Genomic DNA, 13188 nt, shown 5'->3' with positions numbered 1-13188 from the left:
GAGCGAGGAAACGTTTGGCTGGGTTGTTCCCTGGCTTATGGGGCGGGCTCGAGGCGGGACTTAACGATAGGGCGTGGCCTTGGGAAATCTTGAAGCTGAGGCTTAGGGCTGGCGGGGTTCTGGGAGAGCAGCCGCGGCGGGGCGGGGCGCAGCCCAAGGCCCTACCACGCCAGCTGCCCTGACGCCAGGCCCCTCTCCCTCCCGCCCACAGTGCGTGAGGCGGGCAGAGCCGTCGAGGCAGACAGGCAGGTGAAGAGAGTCCTGGCATGGGAGCCGCGTGCTAACGACACGCGGGAGAAGGCCGGCCCACCAGCAGCTAGGGAAGATAAGACCTCTCGGACTGCGCCCGGCGGCGAGCAGGCGGTCGTGGGCCCTGGGGTCGGGCCAGAGGAGGCTCTGGAGGCATCCGCGGCGGTGACAGACACAACCTGGCTGGAGGCGGACAGCCCAGGCCTGGGCGGAGTGACGGCAGAGGCGGGCAGCGGCGACACCCAGGCCCTTCCAGCCACGCTCGCGGCTCCCGACGAGGCCCTCGGGCAGTCATCGACGTCCCCCGCCACCCCCGAGGCTACAGAGGCCAGCGGGCCACTCTCCCCCACTCCTGGCGACAAGCTGAGCCCAGACCCTGAACTCCCCAAGGAGAGCCCCTTGGAGGTTTGGCTGAACCTGGGAGGCAGCACACCTGACCCTCATGGGCCAGAGCCCACGTACCCCTTTCAGGGCACACTAGAGCCCCACACGGCGTCAGATATAATTGACATCGACTACTTCGAAGGATTGGATGGTGAGGGCCGTGGCGCCGACGTGGGGAGCTTCCCTGGGTCTCCAGGTACCTCAGAGCACCACCCTGATCCTGGGGAAGAGACCCCTTCCTGGAGCCTGCTTGACTTATACGATGACTTCACCCCCTTTGATGAATCTGATTTCTACCCTACCACATCCTTCTATGATGACTTGGATGAAGAAGAGGAGGATGACAAGGACGCAGCAGGAGGCAGAGACCTGGAAGATGAAAATGAAAATGACCTTCTAGTGCCCACTGAGAAACCTGGTCTGGGGCCCGGGACAAGCCAGCCCACCGGTCGGTGGCATGCGGTCCCTCCACAGCATACTCTGGGGATGGTCCCCAGCAGCAGCATCGCCCTCAGGCCCCGCCCAAGAGAGCCAGGCAGGGACCTGGCCCCAAGCGAGAATGTCACTGAGTGCCGCAGTGGCTTTGTGCGACATAATGGCTCCTGCCGGTCAGTGTGCGACCTCTTCCCAAGTTACTGTCACAATGGCGGCCAGTGCTACCTGGTGGAGAACATAGGGGCCTTCTGCAGGTAAGGGTGTGGCAGGCAGGTTCCTGGGGGCTTGTCAGAGAACTCCTGGAGAGGGCATGGGAGGCTGTCTCAGCAGAGAGGGGAATGTGACAGGCACAGCTTCCCAGAGGTTGTGCATTCACAGAAGTCCCAGGTCAAGGGATAGTCACAGCAAATATTCTATAGAATTACATCTTATGTGCACTTCCTGTGATCTCATCACTAGGAGAGTTTCCTCAGAAATAAGATTGTGTATTTCCTCTAAGTGTTGTGTCCTTTACCAAACCAGTAAACTATAGAGGCAAAACGAAGGGACTCGGCTAAAGATTTTGGAAAAGGCCTTTGCTGGCTTGAGGGCAAGTTCTTGTTGGCGAGTTCTGACTAAACTAGTAGAAGGAGTAGGCCCATAAACGTACTGAGAGGAGAGAGAACTGCTGACCACTCCCTCTGAGCCATGTGTGTGGCAGGAGGAAGGCCCTGTGACCCTGTGGGGCACATGCCTGGGGTGGCACATAAAGTCACAGTGAAGACCTTCTCATTGGGAGCAGACCCAGAGAGCAGCCATTCGAACAGGTCAAGTCAAGCAGAGTGTCTTTCCTGGCATAGCAGTTGTGGTGGGGTTTCTTGACTTTGGGTCGTGGCTTTGTCCCTCCTACCTTGATTGTTGTCTTCCTGGGGATACCCAATCCAGCGTATTTTAAAGACCCAGAGAGTTTAGTGTCAGAGTAAGGATATTGTCTGCAACCACAATCCCATGCCTCATCAGTAATTACCCCATACACCTGCCATCACGGCAAGGTAGTTAACCTGCTGGAGAGCTCACTGGCTTATTCTGGAAGAAGCACAAGTCCGGGGTGACCTGGGTGGTTTGCTTGTCTCCATCCTTTACAGGCCCTAGAAGTGGCATGGAGGCCTCAGATTCTTCCTGGGACTTGTTTCCACTGGTCCTAGGAGGAGCAAATCTGGGTGTCTCTTTTTAAAGTGTCATTCCTGATGTTTCTTTTTCTTGGTCTCTTTGGAGGTATGTGAAGAATTCAAATTTCTGTAGGTCTTAATGTTCTGGTAGAAGAGTAGCATACAGAATGCATGAATGCTGCGCCTTTGGCATTAAAGCTTAAGTTCCAGTTCCTTCCCATGAAGTTCTTCTTCCCTGTAAATGATCATGACGTTAGCGTCACTCATATAGGATGTGTCCACACAGTTCTGATTGGAGTTGTCCAGCCATTGCCAAAAAGAGGAACTGTGATCAAGAAATTATGGCAACGAGACCTTGCTGGTTGGTTAAGGGCTACCAGAAATGAGGAAACCCTGTGATTTTGCTCCTCAGCCTCTAGTTGGGGGGACTACAGTAATGATTTTAGCCTGGGAACTATGTAATCTGCAAAATTGTAATCTTTCAACCTATTGGGGGCCTGAGTTTTCACCTTCAAAGTAAGCTCCCCATCAGAGTATGAAATTTGGAGCCCTTGCTGCCTCTGGAGAGCTAGACAGTTCCCAGAACCTCCTGGAGCTATCAGAGGACTCCCAAATGGAAGAGTAAGCGTGTCCTCCCTGAGCAGCATGCCTGTACTGACCATGGATCCTCCAGTGGCTCCTGCCTCAGAAGGGCTTCACACAAGTCCACTCCAGCTCCCCTTGCACAGCTTCCATCCCAGGATCACACTGGGCCTCCCTACCAGAGATTCCTCCTCTGGTGGGTACACCCAGGCCCAGCCCTGGCTTGGAAACTGTTTTGCATTCCACTCACAGGAGGCTGCTGAGCCCTTGGTTGCATACTGCAGCATGCCTTTGTCTCTGTCACACCGACCACTGCAGAGAAATGAGCAGAGCTATGGCTGAACTTCTCTAGAATGGTCGGTTAGAGGGATCTTCTTTCCCCGCCATCCTCCAACAGCCCCCCACGACTGCAAAGCAGCAGTTGGAAAAGAGAGAATTCCCTGCTAGCCTCGTATCCCTGCCCTATTCTAGGTGTGGAGTACCTAATTCTTCCATGCAAAATTTCCCTGTTTCTGGACCCCTTTCTCTTGTCTGTCATTCACCCTGAGGTTCATGTCCTCCCTCCTTTGCCTGCCTCTGTATCCTTCCACATTTTTCCTCTTTGAAGCAGCCTGGTTCCCATGGAAACAGCAATGTCACTGGAAGAGTTGGAGCCTGGGAATGTCCCAAGGGCAAGAGAAAGTCACTCAACGAAAGGACTGAAACCCACCCAGAGGGTTGATTCTCACTCTGCTTTCATGACAGTTCTCATGGTAATAGGACTGGAAGCTTTAGGGGCAGCACTTTGGGGGCTGCAGAGATAAGGGAGAATATACATCTGTCTTTGTGCTTGTTCTTGTCTGTCGCTTCCTTATTTTTCAGTGTCTGGTTAGCCACGTGAACTAGATGGGACTGCAATGCCGCAAGATAGGTTTTTCACGTTGTGTAGGGTGGATCCTACTACTTTGTAGCTGTAGCTCCTGTTGGTCTTGTTTTCCATCTTTTTTTTTTCACCAGAGCCCAGGGGGGTTGGGGCGGTCTGGGGGGATCTGGGAGAATCCTGTGATTATTCTCACGGAGGTGGAAAACGAGGGTTCCCTTCCCTCCTGGAAACTGAGTTTGCTCAGTTTCTCAGCTCCCCGGTTACCTCATGTGTGTCATGAACCTCTGCATGGAATGGTTGTAAGGACAAGGCAACAATAGCAACCATAAGGTCTGCACAGATGGGGGCCCCAAAGTCCCACTAGGAGCAGGCAGTTGAGGGAAGTCCTGGGGTCAGGGGCCAGGCCCTCACTGCGGCCACGGCTGCCAGCCCGTCGCCTCAGTCTCACCCTGTCACCGCTGCAGGTGCAACACGCAGGACTACATCTGGCACAAGGGGATGCGCTGCGAGTCCATCATCACTGACTTCCAGGTGATGTGTGTGGCCGTAGGCTCGGCCGCCCTTGTGCTGCTCCTGCTCTTCATGATGACGGTGTTCTTCGCCAAGAAGCTCTATCTGCTCAAGACAGAGAACACCAAGCTGCGCAGGACCAAGTGAGTCTGTGACAGCCAACCCCACCCCATCTGACCCAGGGATGTAGTCCTGAGGGTTTCTGGCACCTGCTCTCCATCCCTGGTTGTGTTTTTCATACCAAAAATTCACCCAAGCATAACCATTCCTACACAGAATGTGCTGGAATTACAGCCGAGGTTAAGCCCCTGTGGCACACTGCAGCTGCCCAGCACCATTCCACACACACACACACACACACACACACACACACACACACACCGCCGTATAGAAGGTGCTTAGAAAAGGTAACCTGAGTATAGCAGCTCCCAACTCTGGTCAAGTACGTTACTGTGCTCGGTCCCCCACCCCCACCTGACTGCACCTGCTTCCTGGGTCTCTGACAGCCAGTGGCCAGCGTGAGGATTTTGCTCACAAATCAGCATGAAGTGACTCCAGCTCCCTCAGATCTGCTGTCACTCAATACCAGCTCCTCCTCAGTGAGAGGGTCTAGCACTGCAGTGCGTTGCTTTCCAAACTTGTCAATCCTTGGTCCAGGCAGAAGGGCAGAGGACTCAAGGAAGCCCTGCTAAGTAGAATGTGGGGGTGGTGAGACCCCGGCCCTCACTTTCCCCTCTGTGGATTCTAAGGGCCGTGTGGGGATATGGAGTCTCATTTCAGCTCTTAGCAGAGGAGTGACTACTGTGCACACGTGAGAATCAGCAGGCATTTACCCTTTAAGTCCATGCTTGAACACGCGAATGTGACCTTAACACACTATGAGAATCACCGTGGTCACTAAGCAAAGTAAAGAACCTTCTGAAATGTCACAGGAGTCACAGAAGGAGGAGACTGGAGTTCAGCTTCCTTGGGACCCAAGAGACAATTTATGCAGACCTGCCGCCCACCCCCCATTTCAACCTGTTGTCCAAGTAATCCCCTCCCCCTGACCTGAGACTCCCTCCAGAGAACGTGACCAAAGGACTTGCCCCGGGTCCTGGGAAAAGGACAAAACACCATCTGTTGCTCCTTTGCTGGGTGAACTCATGAGATGTGCAGATGCCAGCAGCTCTCTGCAGCTTTTCAGCTAACCGTTGTGGGCCTGCAAGGGCCTCTGCATTGTGCCTGTGCATTGAGGCAGGGCTGCATCTGTGCCTGTGATCACAAGCCAAGACCCTTGGCTCCTCACGCTGACACCAGAGGGTTGGAGTGGCGGGGAGGGTCAGGGTGGGGATGGGACCACCAATCAGGGCTGCTGCTGATAGGAGAGAAGAAGCAGCTGCCAGGCGAGTGGAGAAGCAAGAGCTGAGGCCCAGGGTAGGGCCTCCTAGGTCGTCCTCCTGTAGTTGGTTATGCGTTTTGTGCAAAACATGGCTTCCGCAGCCCTTCAGCTCAAATGCCGCCTCCCTTTTTTCCTTCTGCATACCTTCTTTCTTTCCCAAGCCTGGTTACTGCTCTGAAAATGCTACATGTACCCAGTGCACTACAGATACTGCTGCAGCTTATTGATTCTAAGATACACGGTTTTTTTCACATATTAACATCTCTGAAACTGGATTGTGTCTTACAGTCGCTGGCGTCTTATAACCACTGTTGGCCTGATGGCAGTCATGATGTAGTTGTAATTGTCTGGCATGCACAAACGTGGTCATAGCTGTTCATATCATTGTCAGTTCTTTATCTAAAGTCTAAATGAGCTCCTTAAAGTGTGTAATAAAAACTCTAGGTGATAAGAAAGCATTGGATCATGGTTTAAATGGTAGAAGATTTTTCTTAGTGGTACATCAAATAGTGGTGCATCTGTGGCATTTGATGAAATACAGTCCCTGACCCATGAAGCTTCTATCAGATTTCGCTGTGATCGTTTCACTTACATTTTTCCCTTCTCTCTTCTGTCCTAACCAGCAAATTCCGGACCCCATCTGAGCTCCACAACGATAACTTCTCCCTCTCCACCATTGCTGAGGGCTCTCACCCAAACGTAAGGAAATTTTGCAATGCTCCCCATACCTGCTCCCCCCCCATGCCTGTGCCTTGGCTCTCTATGATAATGTTATCTGTCAGGTAACTTGTCTTCTTCACATCTGTCCTTGTGCAGGCTCCAGCCCCAGGCCACATCTCTGGTCCACTTCAGAGTGTGGAGCCACTCTTCAGAGCGTGGAGCCACTCTTCAGAGCTCTGAGGATCAGGATAGGGCAGGCAGTTGGGGCCGTGAAAGTGAGAATAAGGGCGTGATGGTGTACCACTTCCCGGACAAACAAAGTTATACAAAGTACAGAAGATGTGTTTCTAGGATGACACATGATTTTTAGCTTCATCTGGGCTTTAGAAGTCTGATTTTTGTCTTTCTATTTTCTATATCAAGGAGAAAGTCTCCGCTTTCATTGCTAGGGAATTTCCTGCTGGTCATTGAAGCAAATGGTGGTTGCTCTTTAGGATGAGTAGGAAAACCTCTGGGATGGCTGGAAAAACAGTGTCTTTGACACTGTTTTGAGGACCCTAAAAATGAGCAGGCTTATATACGTTGGTTACGGCTGAGGTAAGCACAAAACACTTATGGTAGGGTGGAAGCATAAGTCTAGGGGTGAATCTGTCCTTAGGAGTATAGGCTCATAAATATAAGTTGAAACCCAATAAAAGGTCCCAATAGACCATTTTCTAAAGACACTGGCCCAGTGTGTTACCTGGACCAGACTAACCAGTCAAATACTGGGTACTGTCAGAATTTCAGAAATAAAGCAGAAACCATCCAAGCCCCAAATCATATCCGATACAAACGCAAGAATTCTGCACATGACACAGGCTCCATACCTCCAGGTAAATGCATCATTACACAGATAACGGAGTGAAACTAAGACTTTTCAGATGGAAACAGTGGAGTTTAAGAGGAAATTTTGAAGAAGTTCTTTGAAATAATGGGCCATAGAGTATAAGAGCTCACAGGGGCCTTCACAGTCTAGGCCAGTGCTGTCCAGAGGGACTTTCTGTGAGATAGAAAAGTTGTGTGTCTGTACTGTCCACTACAGCAGCCATCAGCTACCTGTGGCTTCAGAACTCTCGGAATGTGGCCAGTGCCACCATATTGGACAGCACAGATCTAGACCATTGTCTTCTTTTTATAGGTGGGGAAAGTGTAGCCCCAGAAGGAGAAAGAGAGAATAATAGTACATGAGACCTTGATCACCAGATCCCAGAAAAGAAAAGCTTGGCCTGGTGGAGGAGGAGCAAAGGGGTCTATTTAAAATAAGAAATGAAAGAGGCCAATTTAGGGTAATTTTTTAAAGTCTTTGATATAAAGGGTAGAGAAAGAACATACTTGTTATGCACCAAGATATTAATAAGTTCAAGATGGAATAATAACCAGGAGAACAACATGTCCTGTAATCGCTGAGATTGGTAACCACTTTAATCAACCCACAAGGATATAGGATGGGCCTTATCTTGGGACACCCTATCCCTACCTTACCAGGCCTCTTGCAGTGATGTGCATTTAGTTGTCATTTATGGACTACTAGTGAATGATGGCCTGCCATGGGGTCTCTCAGGTCCACTGTCTGATCTGCCATCTCGTACATGTGGGACAGCAGGCCTAACACATACAGTGGTGCCTGCAGTCAGGGTGTTTATTGTCCATGGAGTGTGAGGGTCCTTAGCAAAGTTTCTGACTCATGCATTTCGGGCACCCTTGTTATGTCCACCTTTCCTCTTCACCAAGATGGAGGGGAAAGAAATAGCTCCTCTTGGAGGCCTTGGTTGCATGAGCCAATACAAAGGTTTCCAGTTCTTCTTGGCCTGAGCCAACTTTGTGAAAGCAAGGCATTTGTCCATGAAAGCTGCCACTGACCTTGAGTTCAGAATATGGCAAAACAGAGGGGCTCTCCTGGTGGCGCAGTGGTTAAGAACCAGCCTGCCAACGCAGGAGACACGGGTTCGAGCCCTGATCCGGGAAGATCCCCCATGCCATGAAGCAACTAAACCCATGCACCACAACTACTGAGCCTGCGCTCTAGAGCCCACGAGCCACAGCTACTAGCCCGTGTGCCACAGCTACTCAAGCCAGCCCGCCTAGAGCCCGTGCTCCCAAAAAAAGAATCCACCACAATGAGAAGCCCACGCACCGCAACTAGAGAAAAAAGCACGTACGAAGACCCAATGCAGCCAAAAATGAATAGATAAATGAATAAATTAAAAAAAAAAAAGAATATGGCAAAACAAAAATGGAATGGAGCAGGGTGGTCAGCCATGGTAGACTCTGCCTGAGAAGGGCCATGGGGTTGTCTGGGCAGCACCCGGGGCATCCCTCAGCGAAGTTGTGCTCTCTAGCTCCTCTTGGATCTTGAGGGCCATTTCCACCTGGCATCCTTCCCTCAGCTTGTGTCCCAGGACACATCCTGTCCTTTCTGCCAAAACTCTGAGCATGTGAGGGGGTGACTCTCCTGTCCAGCAGGTGGATTTTCTACAAACTTCATCTCTAATTCCCTCCACCCAGCCCAGAAGTCAGACTCGGTCATAGTCAAGATCTTGTGGGCATTGACAGTTAAGACAGTTGCCGCTTTATGATGAAGTGGAGCCCTAGCCCTTGCTTCAGCCACCACAGTGATTGCTTACAAGCGATGCTAGCAGCAGGATGAAAGTGAGAAAACCTCCAGGTGAGCTAGGAGCTGAAACGAGGGCACCTGAGTCAAGCCTGATCATTTAGTCTCCCCATCCCTCTCCCTTCACCCCTCAAATTTCCTTGTTGGTTTTGGCATCTCCTAAAATTTTGGAGAGTTTTATTTATCTTAGTAGAGGGGTTCTTTCTTTTACATAAGTCAAGGAGATTGAATGGGTCATTTTCCTACCCAGTTTCAGTGATCTCTATAAGCCACACTCTGAAAAGATTTCAAACAAACAAAAAAAACCATGCTGCTTTGGGTCTGGTGGGGGAAGGGTCCGTGGCTGGTGTCTGTGTAGAGGGCACGTCCCTTTCCTTTGCTACACGCATCACTCTGTGCTGCTCCTCGCCTGGGCCCTCTGGACTGACCTGGGGCCCTGTGGCTGGTGAGCCAGCGGCCGAGTACGTGTGAGTCTTCTGGATCTGAGCAGCCAGCCTAGGAAAGGAACTTCGGGAGGAAAAGGAAAAGCCCAAAGCTCCTCAGCCCCTGCTGTGGAGGTTTGCCGTTTTCCAGGAGGAATGGCGAGTGTGTAGGAAGCCGGGCGCTCTCCAGCTGCACGGCATGAGTGAAGTCACCTGAACTCCATGGGCAAACTGCCCAAGTGCTGAGAGCCACCCTGTTGGTTCTCACAGCTGTGCTGTTAGAGCAATGCATGGCTGTAACTTGGTCCTCCTGCGATTTGACAGACCTTCCAAGATGTCCCTTAGTGTTTCCCACCGCCATCCCACCCCCCAATTTAAACCTTTCTTACTTCCCAGTCTCTGTTTCTTCCATGTATTTGGTAAAACACTGACTGCCCACCCCATTCTGATAGAGGCTTGTGTCTGGACAAGCAGGCGTCCAGGCCTGAACCCCTGGCTGAAGGATGCCCATGCCGCTGGGGCAGAATGCCAGAAATAGTTCCCAGGACTTAGCCCAGAGGGAAGTCCAGTTCCCTCTTGATGAGGGACTTCCACCAAATCAAAGGCACATAATCCTTCTGCTGAGGGATTCAGCAACCCTAGGCTTAAGAGGATGGAGCTCTGAGGGAAACACGTGGACTAGGATAGCTCCATCTTGGTCTAGACACACCCTCACCCGTTCTACATGTTGAAGGTACTTAGCTCATCTCATAGCATTGTCTGGATACCTGTGTTCCTTATTTTTAGGATCTACTATTTCCTCCTATTGACCCAGAAGGCAGCTTTCTCATCTGTCCAAATCCCATAAGCCCTCATGGTGCCAGTTTTAATTTGGGTCCCCACCCTCATGGCATCACAGTTTTGATGCCCAGGTCTATAAGACACACCAAATACACTTTTTTCACATTATGAGAATACCCCTGTGCCCCTGCATCTCCCCAAGGTGTGTGTGATGGGGCGGGAGTGGGGGCAGTTATCTTGAAAAACATGAAAGTGATTTCCACGCTTGTAAGAGGAGAGGTGAGTACAGGCCATCTTGTTTTGCTTCAGGTTTTGCTGTGATCCAAAGTCCATTCTACTCAGGGTCTCAAGCGATCATGCCCAGCATCTTCCCCCACACAATACAGAAGTTCTGCCTCATTCTGCTTCCCTCTCTATAAAAAACCTGTGTGTGTGTGTGTGTGTGTGTGTACAAAATACACTTAATATTATCAGGGCAATCTTTCCATCTCAGCACATATACATTTATGCCATTGAACAGTTTTTTCTAAACCTCTGCAAGCAGTGGTAGAAAATATCAAGTGCCTATGCGTGCTGTGCGCAGCTGCCTTGCGTGAAACCTGCCTCAGCACAGAATGAAGTTCATTTCCTCTTGTGCTTGTCTCACTGGAAATGGGGAACATGTGTTCCGCTGTTGTCTGTAAATTACTCCTGAGGTCTTTGAAACTCTATCAAATTGTTCTGTTCAAGCTGGTCTTCTGGGAAAGTGCTAAGTGAGGCTGGAGCAAGGGGCAGGTAACAGTGATTTCTACATGCACAGTACGTTTAAACACCCGTAGCAACCGATGTAGGCCTGGAGCCTTTCCCTACTTTCCAACTAGTCACTTGCCTGACCCAGTGCCATTATGGGTCAAATTCAGTAGCAGGGAGCATGGACAACAGCTCACAGTTTTTTGTGTTTTTTAAAATTTATTTATTTGTTTATTTTTGGCTGCGTCGGGTCTTCGTTGCTATGCGCGGGCTTTCTCTAGTTGCGGTGAGCAGGGGCTTATCTTTGTTGCGGTGCGCGGGCTTCTCATTGTGGTGGCTTCTCTTGTTGCAGAGCCCAGGCTCTGGGTGCAAGGGCTCAGTGGTCGTCACTCGTGGGCTCTAGAGCGCAGGCTCAGTAGTTGTGGCGCACGGGCTTAGTTGCTCCGCGGCATGTGGGATCTTCCCAGACCAGGGCTTGAACCCGTGTACCCTGCATTGGCAGGCGGATTCTTAACCACTGCGCCACCAGGGAAACCCAAGCTCACAGTTCTGTGGAGAATGCCTTGGTCCTTAAGCATGATGAGTACCTTGAATTTTGGTTAAAGCAAGAAAGGTCTGAGCTAGCTGATCAGATAGGGACGTTACCCTTCTTGCCATCCATGAACCTGCCTGGGTAGCTACACGACCTCTTTGATTAGCACAGTTCCAAGCACTTGAGAAAAAACTGAGGCCCATTGAGTTGCACAGGGTAAAATCCCCTCAGGCGGTCCTAAAGGAAAAGAGTAGTGGGAAGGCAGGCATTGCTGTAAGAGTTCTCTGAATGCAGAGCCGGAGCACTGTGTACTGGTTTGGGTTTCCTGAAAACCTTTAACAAATTCAGTTCAGGTTCAGGAGCTTGTCACAGGGCTGCAGGCAGCACACGTGGATAGGCAGGAGGGCACGAGTACCAGTCAGAGATGGGTCATGAACCAGCAGCACAGGGCTTGGATTGAGGAAACACCTTGTAAGTTAGCATCTTTTGGTAGATAAATTCTGATAGGAAGAGGCTCACACATCTCCAGCCTCTAGTCAGAGAACATATATTTGCTGTGGGGAGAGAGGCCCTAATTTTGCCAGGAACAGCTCTGCACCTGACCACAGTCCAGTTTGTGCCCCACTGAATACACCGACAAGTCATGTTCCTGATCAAGACCTTTTTGTGAGAGCAGAACTCAACAAGATGGAGGGCCGTGTGAAGAGGGGCCAGGCAGAGCTCACCAACAGGTGAGGCTTTAGAGGGGCCAGGCCAAGTATTAAAAGGGACTGTTTCTCCCCAGTCTCTGCCAAAGAGAAAACCTCACACTGGCCTAAGTTAAAGGTATTTGTAATGCAATTACCTGTCAAGTTTTCATCTATATCTGGCCAGTGTTTTTGAGGATGATGTTCCTAAAAAAGTAGCTGCTAATGAGTCTCTTTGGTTCAGTCACGTCTCAGAGCTTTCTTCCTTTTTTCAGTTATGATTCTTTCAGCCAAATTGAAAAGTCTGAGATGTTATTTGATCCCTCTACCCACTGTCTCCTTCCCACCCCTCCCTCACCTTTTTTTTCCTCTTTCAGGATGATTCTAGTGCTCCCCATAAAATCCAGGAAGCTCTCAAGTCCTGCCTGAAAGAGGAGGAGCCATTTAACATTCAGAACTCCATGTCACCCAAACTCGAGGGTGGCAAAGGTGACCAGGCCGACTTGGAGGTGAATTGTCTTCAGAACAACTTAACCTAAAGCAGAGCAAAAAGAGAGGAAATGGGGGTGGGAGGGTGGGGAGGGGAGAAGAATTATCTCCTCTTGTACAGAGTATTTCTTGTAACCATTTGTTAAACTCCTTTCTTTTTTCTGATCTCATGGCATGCTTTGGTGTATTTTGTACAGGAAGGAAAAAACACAAAATATGCAAAGAACCTAAAGAGAATTGCATACATTGGATTGTTTTGTCTGTGCTGTCTGTACATTGCTTCTGCTGCTGTGATTTCTAAACCTATGCTGTTATTCAACTGACTTTTTTTTTGTACTTTGACCCACCTTTTTTTGAAATACCAGTAAAAAACAAAGTTCTTGAAATAAAACTTTTTAAAAAGCCATTTTCCTGATGTAATTTTTTCTACTCCCTACCCCTTCTTGTCAGTTTGAGTTGAATTCTTCCCTTCATTAAAGATATGTATTTATACATGTTTGAAATCCCAGAAATTGTCTATGTATTAGTCTGCTTGAGCCGCCATAACAAAATACTACAGACTGGGAGTCTTAAACAACAGACATTTATTTTCTGAGAGTTCTGGAGACTGGAAGTCCAAGATAAAAGTGCCAACAGAGTTGGTTTCTGGTGAGGCCTCTCTTTCTGGCTTGCAAACAGCCACCTTC

The 13188-nt window shown here is 50.0% G+C and overlaps 1 protein-coding gene across 1 annotated transcript in view; it reads left to right on the top strand.

Annotated features, from left to right (window-relative positions):
- Window positions 1–12908, top strand: part of CSPG5 (chondroitin sulfate proteoglycan 5) — a 16443-nt gene extending 3535 nt beyond the window's left edge. The window contains exons 3-6 of the mRNA XM_024751434.1: window positions 212–1322; window positions 4125–4313; window positions 6175–6250; window positions 12391–12908. Coding sequence (XP_024607202.1) covers window positions 212–1322; window positions 4125–4313; window positions 6175–6250; window positions 12391–12552 — 1538 coding nt within the window. The 3' untranslated portion in view covers window positions 12553–12908. The remainder of the gene's footprint in view (window positions 1–211; window positions 1323–4124; window positions 4314–6174; window positions 6251–12390) is intronic.
- The last annotated feature ends 280 nt before the right edge of the window (window positions 12909–13188 follow it).

Source organism: Neophocaena asiaeorientalis, unplaced genomic scaffold (genome assembly GCF_003031525.2).
Source record: "Neophocaena asiaeorientalis asiaeorientalis breed wild unplaced genomic scaffold, Neophocaena_asiaeorientalis_V1.1 scaffold221, whole genome shotgun sequence".
NCBI classification, from domain to species: Eukaryota; Metazoa; Chordata; class Mammalia; order Artiodactyla; family Phocoenidae; genus Neophocaena; species Neophocaena asiaeorientalis.
This window is presented reverse-complemented; position numbering and strand designations above follow the sequence as displayed.